The 15,094-nt window shown below is 39.5% G+C and overlaps 1 protein-coding gene across 1 annotated transcript in view; it reads left to right on the top strand.

The window, feature by feature from the left end:
* Nucleotides 1-15,094, top strand: part of LOC578203 — a 175,885-nt gene that overhangs the window by 87,745 nt on the left and 73,046 nt on the right. The window contains exons 30-38 of the mRNA XM_030988229.1: nucleotides 4,734-4,988; nucleotides 6,390-6,668; nucleotides 7,474-7,713; nucleotides 9,058-9,351; nucleotides 9,799-10,059; nucleotides 10,454-10,744; nucleotides 11,210-11,434; nucleotides 12,058-12,387; nucleotides 14,196-14,444. Of these exons, the coding sequence (XP_030844089.1) occupies nucleotides 4,734-4,988; nucleotides 6,390-6,668; nucleotides 7,474-7,713; nucleotides 9,058-9,351; nucleotides 9,799-10,059; nucleotides 10,454-10,744; nucleotides 11,210-11,434; nucleotides 12,058-12,387; nucleotides 14,196-14,444 (2,424 nt within the window). The remainder of the gene's footprint in view (nucleotides 1-4,733; nucleotides 4,989-6,389; nucleotides 6,669-7,473; nucleotides 7,714-9,057; nucleotides 9,352-9,798; nucleotides 10,060-10,453; nucleotides 10,745-11,209; nucleotides 11,435-12,057; nucleotides 12,388-14,195; nucleotides 14,445-15,094) is intronic.

Below are 15,094 nucleotides of genomic sequence, written 5' to 3'. Positions count from 1 at the left end.
ATTTCGGAGTATGTAGGTCAAAGGTGATAGGTCATAGCTCATTAAATATGCAAAAATGTGGTTAACTTTCTTGTCTAGTAGTGTACTAGTGTAGCCTAACTGAGGTATAATGTACGTCAGAACAAGTTAAACTTGTTCTGACGTACATTGTATATAGCCATTTGTAGCCTGCTAGGGGATGCTACGCTTTGCGTTTACTTTTCACTTCTAAGTATGATTCAACTATATTGACCCCCCCCCCCTCCCGCCTGATTTGGGTTAACATAAGGCCCATTTATACAGGAAATATTGTTAAAAACCATTGCTTTTTTTTACTGCCATTTACATTAAAGGAAAAACCCATAAAAACTATTAGTGTTTGTTCTCTCTTTTTTTTGGTGAGTAGTGCGCCCGCTGCTCTGTGGTGGAATTTCTGCTGCCGTTTTATATGAATTCATATCACAGGTGGGTTTTGGGGCTTGTTCATGGGTAGTTGCCTAGCGATTTCTGAGAAAACACCGGTATGTGAGAAAAACCGAAGGCCTTTAGCTTGCAGCATAACTGCATCTATAATTGAGCCCTCCTGTAGTGAGAATGATTGACGTACTGTTTCACTGAAACTGACAGTTTTCCTTTTTATCTTCCTCAAGGCTTCAGCATTATATTGCACTGGTTATGAAAATATTTCATTCATCTCGTGGACTCGTAAAATATGCTTGCCAGCTAATGTGATATACCTTTTTATCCTCCCCAAGGCCATTTAACATTATATGCATATTGATCAGTTCTCAATCATCTCATCAATATTCCTACAGGTCCTCTTATAAAGGGCCGACTTTATCATGAAGAGGTGACAACTGATTCTATTGGACTTGTCTGGGCAGCGATTCCTGACACAGACACATATGCCATTCAACTCAACGACAGGTTATTCTTCACTCTTCAGACTACATATGTACTAACTGGTTTAAAGCCTGGTACCGAGTATTCCCCTAATCTTTTGGTCTGGAAGACGGGGATGACTGAATTAGATAATGTGGATACCGGCGCAATTTCTACTCGTGAGTAAATTGTGAAATTACATTTTAGGAAAAATGCTTTTGCCATATGTTTCGACACAAACCACAAAATTGAGCGATTTTTGGTCTGACATGCAAAGACAAAAGGTCACATGACTTTGTAACTTTAGGTCTGATTTTCAAAAACATTGTTTTAAAAGATGCGTAAGACTCGAAAGAAAAAAGCATGAAAGGAAAACTTTATATCTGCTGTGGTTCCGGAGTAGTCGCTAAATAACTACAGGGGGGAGGGGTCAAATTCACCCCCCCCCCCCCCGTTAACATAGGGTTAAGTATTATTAGATATTATTAATTTATTGGAATATTACTGTACCAGAACTAGGAAAAGTAATCTTCAGTGTGATTATTATAGCAGCATATTGTTCTAACAACTCTATTGATTTATTGGCATAGGAATGCAGTACAGTTTCTTGGAAAGCAGCTAAAAAATCACCTCCAAGTGAAAATGGGCTTGAGCACAAATTGTGCTTTATATTGTGTTATGATTGTCATTGTGACAGCATTGTGATAGCTAGCATGCCCAAGTTTTCACAGCACCCTTGTCTGCGTTTATGCATAATTGAGTGATTTCAAGTTGAGTGTTTAGGGCTGGTGTTAGTGTTTAATAAACACTAACATTTTTTATTTTTGAACTGTTTTTATGTACTATTTTTAAATCATTGTCATGAAATCAAGTCTGTGTGTGGTATTAAGCTATCGATATTGATATCGGTATCGGGCTCTTAATTTCATCACCAAATTCTTAGCTTGATTTAAGAGCTCTTGACTGCTCTAAACACTAACACTAACACTCAACTTGAAGTCACTCAATGTGGGACTCTAAAACAAAGCATTTTCATTTCTATACGGTAAATTTCAAATTCTTTACCTGCAGGACCAGAACCAGTCTTGTTCTTTGAAGTGAAGGAAATTATTGACAACAACGTCACTTTTGTTTGGAGTGGCCCATCCTCAGACTTTCAAGCATATGCTCTGGCTATCGGACCACCGTTAGACGGTTACAGTATACCTCTTGATGAGAAGGAGATTACCATACAGGTCGACTCAAATAAAGAGTTCCTAGCCTCAATCTACACCTTCACCAACATCTCTTCTAATTACTGGTATAGTGAGCCTTCAACACTGAATTTCATCATAGGTGAGTTTGTGACCCAGCGCCACGTTCAAACTACCAACAAATGGCGTGGTTAGGCAGACACAACTTTGGAAAACCAAGAATAGGTAAACTCTTCAAAAACAGTGAATAGTGTGCAGGGAAGGAAGAGCCCTCGTCGTTCAATACAAGGCATCATGTTAAAAAGCAAGGGGGAAACCTTGTAAAGTGAACCTCTTTTTGAAACTTGTATTTATTTTTGAGAAACAATGTTGTGGATACAATTATTTCAAATGGTTGCCATTTAAATGTTATTTTGATAATGATAACAATAGCTGCATTTGTATATTGTGCGGGTATCCATCCAAGAGGACACTCTAGGCACCTACAAAGACAAAGTACTATCATTACCGTAGATTTATCCCAGTTGACTTAAGGGGCCTTAAACATTCAAGGAGTAAATTAAATCCTACCAGGTACTAATTTTATACTTCACCTGGTTGGAGAGTGGCAAATGTTCATGTAGATCTTGCTTTCCCACTATTACACTATTATCGGAGTGGGACTCAAACTCCAAACCTCGTTATCTACAGTCCGACTAACCATTCAAGGATTTTGAAGTTAATTGAGCCACACTATTTTTCTTTAAACAAATATTTTATTAACAACAGGGTGACTTTGCCAGACTTCCCCAATGCCTTTTATACACACTGCTTCGCATCGCACGATGAAGGCTCTCCTTTGCCGTTTTTGAAGTATTTGCCTGTTCTCTGTTTTCATAATTTGTGTCTGACTGATGGCCTGACTTTTAGGTTAGAGTGCTATAAAGATGTAATTTGTTCATTTGTGTGGTATTTTTTCTGTAAAAGTATACATTCATCTTCAGGTATGAAATGTCTAATTAAGAAACACCACCGAAAACAAATCAATTTGTTGTATATCTTTGTTTGTGTGGTATGGAATTCATTTGATTAATCTCCTTTCTTAACGTTTTGTCCGTTTGTTTATTTTGATGTACTTGTACATTACCATTATTTAAAAATACAGTCTACAGTAATATAAGTAGGTAGGTACTTCGATTTGATATTGAACAGGATGTGCTTAATTTGATATTGAACAGGATGTGCTTAATTAGATAATGTTTTCACAGAAAATTATATTATTGAATTCTAATCCTTCTTTTAATCTTCTAGTACAAAGCCTTGTGAGTGAGAGGGCTTCAATAAATTCCAAATTTTAAACGCCTCTTTTCCTCTAAATAAAACTAACATCTCTAGGGACTGGGATATTCTTCAATCTCTTTTTCCCCTTCAATTCTGATGAGTTTTATGTCATTGTAAAGCTAAGAATATCTTCTGTTTTAGAAATGGTCTTAAAAATCATATCTGTTACTCTATGGTGTTTTTTGGTGTGATGGGTCTTATTTATTAATGTACAGTTTATGTATCTAACCTTCTATCGTCTTTCAGATTCAGAATTTAACATGATGGCTTTTTCTTACAGTTGACCTTTCCTTTACAGATGAATCTTTTGAATAGTGTGGTGAGAGCATACATTAAGGACTCTTCGATTGTCACATCTACATAGTAAATTGCAACATTGCGTCATTCTGATGATCTGCGCATGCGCCATGATGTCTACCCTGTAGAGAATGTGTATTCAGCTCGGTTTTGACGATCACCTCAATGTTTAATGCCGTTGTCTATAGCAATACCGTAGTCGGTGTCAAGCTCTCTGTACCTGTACGTTGTTCGTTCGTTCGTGTCTCCTTAGATCAAGATTAATGTACAGTTTCTTAATTGAATTAAATTGAATTAAATTAAATTTCTTCCATCGCCCAATGGCTGCGATGGCCATCTCATTTACAAGGGCCAGGTCTTCATCTGTGCAACCCGTTCTACCGCACTTCAAAATGTTGCCCATTGTCTGAGGCTCTCCACAGTCGCAGAGAGTCTCTTCTTCATGGGCATAGCCCCATCTTGCCATTTTGACCTCACACCGCCCCATTCTCGTCCGCATTTGATTTAGGCATTTCCACTCTGGCCACTTCAGGTTTAGTCCTTTGATGAGTCCTTATGATGGGCTTGGCTGGTGGTGGAGGAATCTGCTCAGGTGGTGGGACTGAATCGAGGAAGCTGTGTCGGGATACATGGCGTCTGTGGGGTGGCAGGTAGCCGTATAACATGTCGCCTGCTTCATCCGTTCCTTTAGGCAGGTGTTAGAGCGTCCTTGGTTAGGAGATCCGATGCCAGCGAGGTGATACATTTCCTCAACTTTTGTCGGTTTCAGGTAGCCTGTTAGCTTTCGATATGTGTTATTGAGTGTAGTATCAAGCTTCTTCATATGGGCTCATCTGCTTCAAACTGGGCAAGCATATTTTGCGGATGACATGCAGAGGGGTTCCAGCTGCAGATTGTACAGTTTTGGGGTCATGCAACGCCATTATATTTCAACCTCGGTGTGAGGCCTAATGAAATATAAAATCTTCCAGGAAATTCTGAATTTGTTGGTTCATTTATTTTGTTATATTGAACGCCTGAGCATGCATATTTATATCATGTGTTCCATCCATGCACCCACAGACCCAAGGGAACCTGGGACTATTGACGTGGAAGAGTTGACCTCGACATCCATCTCAATCACGTGGACCGAGTTTGCAGGAATCACCGACTATATTGTCAACCTCACCCTGGCCAGCAACAACACTGAGCTGTTCTCAGGAGTCATCAGAAGTTCCCTCAAGGCCAGCTTCTCAGGACTGATGCCGGGAGAGGAGTACATCATCAAAATTGGGTTGCAGTGCGCCGGAGAAGTTCTCTCTCTTCGACAGTATACATGTAAGTCGGTAGTCGAAGCTCATGTACAATGAGCATGCATGTTTGGTATCAAAATAGAAACTGGATCAATTTTGTTTAAATTTGATGACTGTCTCATGTAATTCTCCTTGTATCAAAGCATACATGTGTATATACAAGATGATTTGGTATTCTATCTATGATATCAGGTGAATTGTAGTGGAATATCTACAAGGAATGGATAGATAATAGCTATATACACACCCTTACGATAGGACCCTTCCTCCCAAAGGTTCCTGGCATATCAATCCGAGCACTTCGCTTAGAGACAGTGTGTGTGTTGACTGTAGCATATATACACACAATCCTCATAGGGTTTACATGCGAGTAGTGCAGGATAATGTTGTGAGAATTTACATTCAAAGATGTTATTATTATTTTTCATTTTTCTATTTCACTTGAGGTGGAAACAAATTCACAGCAGCTTAGCTAGTATCTTGCTATTTATCATCTAAAATCAAAGAAATTTGACAATAGTTTTACGAGGGCTTTAATACCAAAATTAATTAACCCTTTTACCATATCAATGCACACAGGGCGTTGTTCCCTGTCTGCCAATTACGCCACACACAGAGATATAAATGTGTGTTGCATGGTATTATGACACGAATGACATTTGCAGGAGGATTCCTTATAGTTCACTATTCTAGTTAAAGCAATAAACATTACATGTGTACCTTTGATACTCTGTACATGTACACCTTCATCTGTAAGACGAAAGTGACATCTATCACTCCTATTACCAATAATTGTCGGTTCTTGTATACCATTCATGTCTGTCAGACTTGACATTCTTGGTGCTCCAATTATCTTCCATGTCTAGAGAGGTATTGTGGTATAGTGGATAAGTCTCTGTACTGTGAACTACCAGGTCCAAGGTTTGAATCCCTGCCGCTGCACTATATCATCCTTTGGCAAGATATTATTCCATATTTGCCACACTTGACCAAGATGTAGAAAGTGGATACCTGGTAGGATTTGATCCATGAATAGAATGAGCACCGCGGGTGCTGGAGCTAAGCCAGGGTAATGATATCAAAGTCCTTTGGAAGCACGTAATATCATGTGACACAAGAATAATAGTTGTTGTTATTATCATTATCATTAGTATTTTCATCGTTAGTGTAGGCCTCAGGAACTCCCTCCCTCCTGTTCTTCGCGACACCAACAAGCTAGAAAGATTTGAAGTCAGGCCTCAAAACCAATTTTTTTTTTTTTTAAATTTTTTTATTCAAGCAAATGCGTAGTCCATGACTATTGGAAGAGCGGGTGCCTTTGAATGTTTGAAACAGATAAATGGCACCATACAAGTGCTGTAGATCATCATCATCAATATTATTATTATTATTATTGTTTTTATTATTATTATATTATCTTTTACAGTACCTCTTGAGCCGGTGTGCGCCGTCTTTACTTGGGTCACCGAAGACTCTGTCACCCTGCAGTGGTCTCGTCCTGAAAGCCAGCTCTTCGGTTACGAGATCATGTACGACGACGGCAGTGGTCCATACAGTCCTATCAATGTGTTCGACAGGAACTCTTTGCAGTTGGAGAGAACAATCATGGGTTTGATGGATGGACCAGGTGTTGAGGTGAACATCACCACGCTCGCTGGTGCAGGAATGACCCAGACCAGAAGCAACCCCGTCAAGATCAGTCCAAGTGAGTAACTACTATGTTAGCTTTAATTAGCCTAACCACAATACATCTCTTCTCTTATCAACCTTCACAAGCCCAAACTTAACGATTACGGGGGAGTGATAATCTCTGCAGCTCCCTGTTGGGGAACAGACTTCCAAAATCAGTGAAAAAATTGTAAAACTGTAGATCACTTTCAGAGAAAAACACATCTAATAATGATTATATTTTGGGTTTTTGTATAGCGCATATCACATTTTAAGGTCTCTATGTACTCCCAAAGAGCTATGGAAATTATTACCTAGGGTTTAGCATGGCTGCCATTAAGGTGCTGTAGCATTTCATTAGAATTAATTCCTGCCAGGGACCCATGTAACCCACCTGGGACAAGTGTGGCAAATGTGGATTAATGTTCTGGTAAAGGGCACTAGTGCCGCGGCAGGACTTGTGATCCACAGTCCGGTAACATATCCACTCGATCATGACACCTCTACAGAATGACAAGTGTTTTCCCCTAAGTAACTTTTGTTCTGTTCTATTATAAGGGCCATGAGCACCATCTGGACGGATTTGTTGGGCATTGTAAGTGTCTGCATTACTATTATTATTATGCAGCCTTGAAGCATAGATGGGAACAAAAAAAGATAATCAATTAAAATATTTATCACAAACCGCAGACCTTGCAAAACTTGCTGAAGATCGGAAAACTTGGAGAAGGGCAATAAGGGAAATAAATCATCCAAGCAAACGTGTCATGGCCCTTTTTGTTCTCCTCAAGATTACTTCTTCTACTGTCTTCACATTCCAATATATTTCTGAAATATACTAGGTTCCCTTGGCAGTGCCTTCAACATTACAACGGTGACATCAACCAGCATCGCGTTTGGATGGTATGACCTTCCAGACGCATCCGAGTATGATGTCTGCATTCAGCAGATTATGGGGAATGCCACTTGCCGTAACGTGACTGAGAAGACGACGGAATTTAGTGACCTTTTCCCTGGTGCAGCCTACACATTTTCACTAGGGTGGGAGTCTGCGTGTGGAGTAACCCTCACCTTCAACACTGGTAATTGTAATGGTCTTGTTTCTGTTATCACAGTGCTGTCTCTCTTGTGCAAGATAAGAAAATTAGGAACCTTTACCCCTTTCATAGTGGCCTGATTTCCATTGGATGCATCGGGACGCATCCGAGGAAACGGCCACTGTGAAAGGGGTAGAGGAGAAATATCCGGGCAATTTAGCTTATAAATTTCTCCTGCACAAGAGCAGGAGAAATTCTCTTTCTATCAGTGCGACTTCGATGAAACGCATTCGATGGAGAAAAAACACAGGGGAATAGGTCGAACGTCATTATCTTGTTCCGGGTACTGTAGTGTACGCTCGCTTTTTTTGGAACCCAGCTGTGTTGGTTACATTTTGCTGCAATTATTTGCGGTGCTGAATAGCCACAACGTCCATGCTCGAGATCGGCAAAACTGCTGCCTCCTGCGTAATTTAGCTTCATACTCATTTGGCAGCCAGATGAATTGCATTAAAAAAATGCTTGTTTGGACTGTAATGTCCGAAATAAAGGAAATAGAAGCAGCCACCGTAGATCAATGGTTGTGTTCCACCAGCGCAAGATGATCTAGCTCTTGTAAATGTAATTGATGGCCGAAATCGCTGAGCTGCATTGAGCTATAGCGCTAGCTAGCTGCCCTGCCAATCAAATCCAAAGTCAAAGCGCATGCCCAGCTACCAAGCGATTGCGCAATTATTCTTCACTTCAGGTCGAGGTTCGTCCAAGCGAGTCAATTCTTCGGCAGTATGAATGGCATAAGCATGCAGGCGTCGGTTTCACCTTTGTTTACATAAGGCAAATTATATCAGTGTTTTTCATCTGTTTTATAGAGTCAGTATTAAAAGAATATTAGAGAGAGAAAAAGATGATTCAACAAAATCCTGAAATACTTGACCAAGAAGAATGTTTACCCAACAATGTAGTTTATAAATCTTAACGTATATGTTTATTGTTTCATTATTTATTTTAACAAATATATCTGTTTAATAAAGTGTATTTATTTGTTGAGTGCAAGGAGATAATACCTGTCTATCAGCATTACGCATGTCTCACTGCACGTAACCATTGTTAACTTCATGCGCGATCATTGTTTGTTTACATTGTACGCACAAGTACAGCTATGCCAGGTCAATGTTATTTGGCTGTATACTGTCCAGTAGTCAGTAGCGTATTTCATGCCTGCAGTTTGATCATTCAGAGACTAGAACCTTCATACATGGTAGATAATAACATTTACATAGTGCTTAAAATTAATGTTTTTAAGTGCTATACTAATATTACCCCTATGCCTATTTTATATAAGCAAACAGAAAAGGAACATGTATTCTCTCTCTTCTCGTACCCATCTAGTACCCATAAGTCCTGCCAATCTGTCTTTGGGCAGCATCTCCTCTTGCGCAGGTCAAGTGACGTGGGATATCCCTGAAAGTGAGTACGATTTCTTTGAAGTGACCTACAGTCCAGACCATGGCTTCACCAACTCTCCAGCTCCCATCTACCGCATGGACATCAATGAGAACCAAACAAGGGTTGAATTTTCTTTCATCGGCATTCTGCCGGACACCAATTACAACGTCACAGTGGTCACGGTCGTGGGGGCCCTCGATGTGAGGAGTGAGCCCTCGTACATCTCTTTCAGAACAGGTTAGTGAATTGTCCCTCAGAGAAGACCTAAAGGAAGCCTCACTCTACAAAACAAGTAGAGGTATTCTGAAAAATGAGATGTATTCTTACCCTTAGATGTAAAAAATTCCTTACAAAAGTATACAAGAGATATATAATAAAGATATTCTTGGTATGATGTTATGCCTTTTAGCATGACATGGGCGCAGCCATCTTCTTGAAAATGTGACGCACCATTTGTCTCTCAGAGAAGACTGAAATCTGTTGGTACCCTGATTGCTAACATATAATCATACTCCTGCTTTCTTATCAGTCAGGTAAAACAAACCATCTACCCACCTGTCAGTGCAACATCTAGATCTTACCTTTAGATCGTTATACCCGAGTAGTAAATGCAGTTTGTTTGGAATGCTGTTAATACATGATTTTCCATTATCTTACCTTGTCCTTCTTTTATAAATGTTCTAGAGTCTCCTGCAAATGGCAGTGCAGCAGTTACTGCGCTGTCTGCGGATTCCATTCAGGTCGGATGGGGCAACAACACTCAGGATTATGTTAATATACGATTCAACCTGGACGGCGAGAACCAGACTGTGTGCGAGAACGAATTTATCTGTGCTGTTGGCAACGGCAGCGAGTTTTTTAACATCAATGACCTCCAATCTGGTCGGAAATACCACGTCTTCATTGATCAGGATGGTGTGTGTGGAACCCTTCAGCAGTACACACGTAAGAGATTAGATTAAGACCTGAAATTTTAGTGCATATAAAATGTCAGCGAATTTCTTGAGTTGTTCAGATTTGCAAAAGTTTTGTTTTATTCCCCAAATATTTGAATAAAAACTGGCATAACACAAAATTTTGGAGAGGAATTCTCTAAATTTGCTTGATGATGATAATGATTAGCTGAATTAATATGGCCTCATATTTCTGCTTGCTATGAAAATATCTTATGTTTACAACATGTGAAAGTTACATGTCACAAAAACTATGCATCTATAGAACTTCCTATTCACTTTGTAATTTTGTTTTTAATTCTGCAAGAAACATGTGTCAGTATGATTTGGCAGTGAAGACAGTGCAATGAATGTAACCATGTGTGAACGATATGATTATCCTTCAGGTCCGTTACCACCAGTGAACATAGAGACTGCCGACAGCCAACTTACCTCGCTCTTAATCGCCTGGTCCGACCCAGGCAACGAGACCATGTTTGACCGGTACTACGTCGCCTACGAGAGAGCGGATGAGCTTGGTAACTTCACAGAGGTGGGTTACCTCTATCCCAATGTGACCTCTATCTTCCTGGAAGGACTAACGCCACGCACAGAATACCTATTCAATGTGTCTACGGTCGTGGGCGAGGGAAAAGCCCAGGCTTTCAGCGACGGGGAATTGTATTCTGCATACACTGGTAAGCTGTTGTTCGTTTAATCATGAGAAATTTCTAAAGCAATCATGCACCTGTAAACAAAAATTCTGTCACAGATGGGAGATTGTATTCTACATTCATACATGTACAGTTGTACACTGATATATATTTCCATATAATGGTAATTATGAGAAACTACTAAAACATACATGCATCTGTAAATAAACGGCAAGGGAATTTCCCAGGCTTTCAATGATTGGGAATTGTTTTCTGCATACATTAGAATATAATTTGCTACGTTGTTCATTAACATACGTGTCAATCCTTCCTTTTTTTGAGGAATAATTCCTCTTTTCGGGGGATTTCACATTAATGTTATGAGCCATTTCCACGCTATCGGGCGGATATGAGAAATATAAAGATATGAATTATCAAACACGTTGTTATTGTTGCTGAATTAATTCAATAAATCTATGAATCATTAACATCTCATTTAATTTTATCCAGCTGAGGCAAATGGGACAGTTACAGTCTTTGAATATGACACGACCAGCATCATGTTTACCTGGCCGAACATGACCTCTGACCTCAACGTTAGCATCTCCATCATACCCAACGATGGCGCCCTTGACTTGAACATCGGTAACAGAAGCGCTCAGGTTACTGGCCTTGTTCCTGGGAGACTCTATAATATCAGCGTCCTACCATTTGAAACCATCTTTCAAAGAACAAGTAAGGAAGCTCTCTGCTACAATCCAATTTCAATTTGCAACAGCATTTTATATGAACATGCAAAGAATCGTAGTGAGGTCAGTACAAATCGTTGTCGCAAATCTACAGAATTTACCTTTCTTAATAGTTCATCAATGAAGGAAAAAGTATTATCTAAAGATCATGATTGAGAGACCAATGGTGAGAGCAACCAGTGGCATGAATGGCCTGCCATAGTTCAGTCCAACTTAAAGTCGATCTTAGTCTTTGTGAAACACTCCCCAGGACAGGCAATACAGCATTTTTGCAGTGATGCCTTACATATACATATACATGTCTATTCAGGATAGAATTATTTAACTTTCTTTCTGCCACACAAATAATCTCCCTGTGCCACAATGTATTCATCATTCGATATATATACCAAAAGCTTCAAAATTGTTTGACTGTTTTCAGGCAAGCTTATTGGTATTAATAGGGTTGTCATGGAGCTAGTCAAGACCTGAATTGGATAATTTTGCATAGCTGATGTGTTGCACAATATTAGTTCATAATCGGGGCAGCGCCAGGAGCGTCACAATGTGACAGACATGTGCGCTATATAAGAAGCCACCATCATTATATCATTGTATCTTTGTTCGCAGAGCCTCTTCCTCCATACAACGTCTCGATCTGTCCAGATGTCGGCGAGACCTTCTTCTCGTTCTGCGTGAGGCTCACTCCACCAACAGGCGACTACAATGCCTTCTACGTACTCACCATGGACGACTTCCAGGCAGTACAGGAGCGAAGAAAGAGGTCCCCGCAAGAATTTGGCTTTGATTTGGCGAAAAGATTGGGAGGAAACGAACTTGAGACTGTCCTTGATGATTTGGTGCCAGACACAGGTTACACTGTGCAGGCTGTGACCGTTAGCGGTGCAGGAAGTATGAATGAGGAATGTAGCGCACCGGTTGAAACTATCGGCAGAACTTGTAAGTAAAATTTTGGTTTGGTTTGGTAAAGAATGCATATACATAATTTGGCACATGTACACTGTTGCACATAAAGTTGTAATGATCTTTTCTTACCTCTCTTCATAGAATAACTGTGACAATATGATTGATCTTGATAGATATATACAGTATTCTCATAACTTTATTGATCTTTCTAAAAGAGTCACAGGGATTGATCAATAAAGTTTCGAGAAGACATAAACTTTATCTATTAACAAGAATGTTTACGTGAAAAAGAGGTGAGCAAAAACATGTTCCAACCTCATTAGGAACAGTGTACATGTGTGTCTATGAATTGGCTATGGGCTATATACAGAAAAATTTATGCAAAAAATAGGGAAAATGATGTTAAGTGTCACAATAAATTGTATGAAATCAACATTAAAAAAACTTCACCCTGCATTCTATGGGCGACAAGATAATGAGAACCGGTATGAAGAAAATAAAGAATAACAGAAAACATCAGGCACGGAACCCAAATCGCACTAATATGCAAGCTTGTAAGGTTCAGTCGATTAGCGATCTCACTAGTTGCTCTTATATGCTTTGAAAGTCTATTTAAACTAGCAATATCCCTTTATGAGAATAGTAATATTTGACATTCATATTTTTAATGAAGTCCAGCCACAGGGACCCAGAACATACAGAACAAAATAGCGATTATTACACTCGGTAAGAAATATGATGTACATAAAATGTGAGCAGTGACCTATTTTTCTTGACTTTCCTTGTGGTGATGGGAGCGACTGAACTCCTCTTCATTAGGGACAACATTTAGAGTATTGGGGGAACTGTGTTAGGAATGAGATGAAATGTATGTTTTGAGTTTGAGTTTGAGTGTGAAGTTTTATTGCCCAAACAAAAAGTAGATCAATTTAACAATCCAATGTGATTTTCATTGAAAGGAATGATGGGGCCAGGAAATAGCATTATATGCTATTAAATCTGCTACCACTATCACAACAATGAATGAGAATATAATGAATAAATATGAATAACTTTTGAATACATACTTAAGCTACAAACTATTCTACATCTAGGCTAAAATATGTTCTGTGATTAAATACACAGCTTTGATTTTCTACACTAAATAACAAGATAAAAAATTATATAACATAATATTTACAAAAAGGCAACTTATGTATTCCTGTTGCCGCTTGGGCTAAGCAGCAAGCTTTAGGATTGCTTATAACAACTGAAGTGGAGGTGTTGAGGGAGAGGGATTCATTCACTTAACTCAATCCCAGGGTTGAGGGTTCAAATCCCAACCTGGCACTAATTAAACATCCTTTGGCAAAACATTAATTGACCTCTACCACTCTCCACCTACCTGTAGCTGTAAATGGGAACCTGTCAATTAATAGGGTATTAGTTATTTCAGGCCCCTCTGTAAGAACAGGGCCCTGTTTTATAATTTTTTTAATGAAATATATTTTTACTGAAATCCTTGCTTTTGATTGACTCTGGGCAGATTTGTCATAGATCTGTGGCAGTGGTTATTGATAACACGTTTTATGAAACAGAACCCAGCATTGACGCTGATGAGCCTTCCCTGGGTTAAAAAAAGTTTATTGTAATTATTATTACTACAGGGATGGCGAGTTATTTTCAGGCCATAGTTTAGGCTTTTTTTGTGTACAACATAGCTCACTCTAGGTGATTTTCAGGCCCTTTGACCAATTCTAACTGGCCTTCCTGTTACTACTATTTATTACTAGGAAGTACCATTAACAATGTACATGTGTGCATTAGATATGAACAGTAGCCTATTTTCTTGACTTTCCTAGTGATGATAGGAGAGACTGAACTTGTCTTCACGAAGGTCAACTCAACAGCGTTTAGAGTATGGTGGAACCGCGATCGCAATTTCACCGGGAATTACAACATCACGGCCCCGCCCAGTGACCAGCAAATGCTGATGTCACATGACTCGATACCATTCGCTGACTTTGAGGGCGTGCTTTCCTCGACAGTTTACAATGTCTTGGTTGAGACCGGCCCGTCTGGTTCTGTAGCAGCGGGAAGTGTGAGAACTGGTAAGTTTACACATTTACAACTTATGGTGATTCCACATTTGCTCCGGCAACAATTGTTCCAGGGTATATTCTGTCAAAAGTATAGGGTCAGGGTTAGATTGCAATTGGCTTTTAGGTTAGGATTAGGGTTCAGATTACGTGTATATAGTTTTGGATCCGGGGAATCAAGTAAGGAATTCATTTAGTGTACAAAACTACCACAGAGCAATTATCGCAGGAGCATGTGTTGCACAATCACAGCTTACTTCTGAGATCATCAGGACATACATGTACATGTACGTTGTATGGCTAAAGTGCCATGTCTGCGCAGAAATACATGTAGTGCTCCCTTCATATGCTTCTAATCGGCAGTAGCATACTGGGAAAGATGTCATTTAATAAAAGTACTCTGTCGCATCTACCATTTATTTCTAGGAGACGAAATTGTTCAGTCGGTAAAGCATCAACCAAGGTGGATGACTGAAGTTTGTGTTGTGTGTTAATGTGCCCCTCCCCTATATCATAAATGCAGGCTATGACTTGGAAACACTCTCTCCCTTGGAGAGGATGTTGAATGGAGACCCTGTAGAAGAGAGTCACTACCTCTGCATGTTAAGAACCCACTGCACTATTCGTCTAAGAGTTTTTGCACTGTCTAAATGACTCGGCCC

Source organism: Strongylocentrotus purpuratus, unplaced genomic scaffold (assembly GCF_000002235.5).
Source record: "Strongylocentrotus purpuratus isolate Spur 01 unplaced genomic scaffold, Spur_5.0 spur5_scaffold_17, whole genome shotgun sequence".
NCBI lineage: Eukaryota > Metazoa > Echinodermata > Echinoidea > Camarodonta > Strongylocentrotidae > Strongylocentrotus > Strongylocentrotus purpuratus.
The sequence above is the reverse complement of the archived record's forward strand: the minus strand, read 5'-3'. Positions and strand labels throughout refer to the sequence as shown.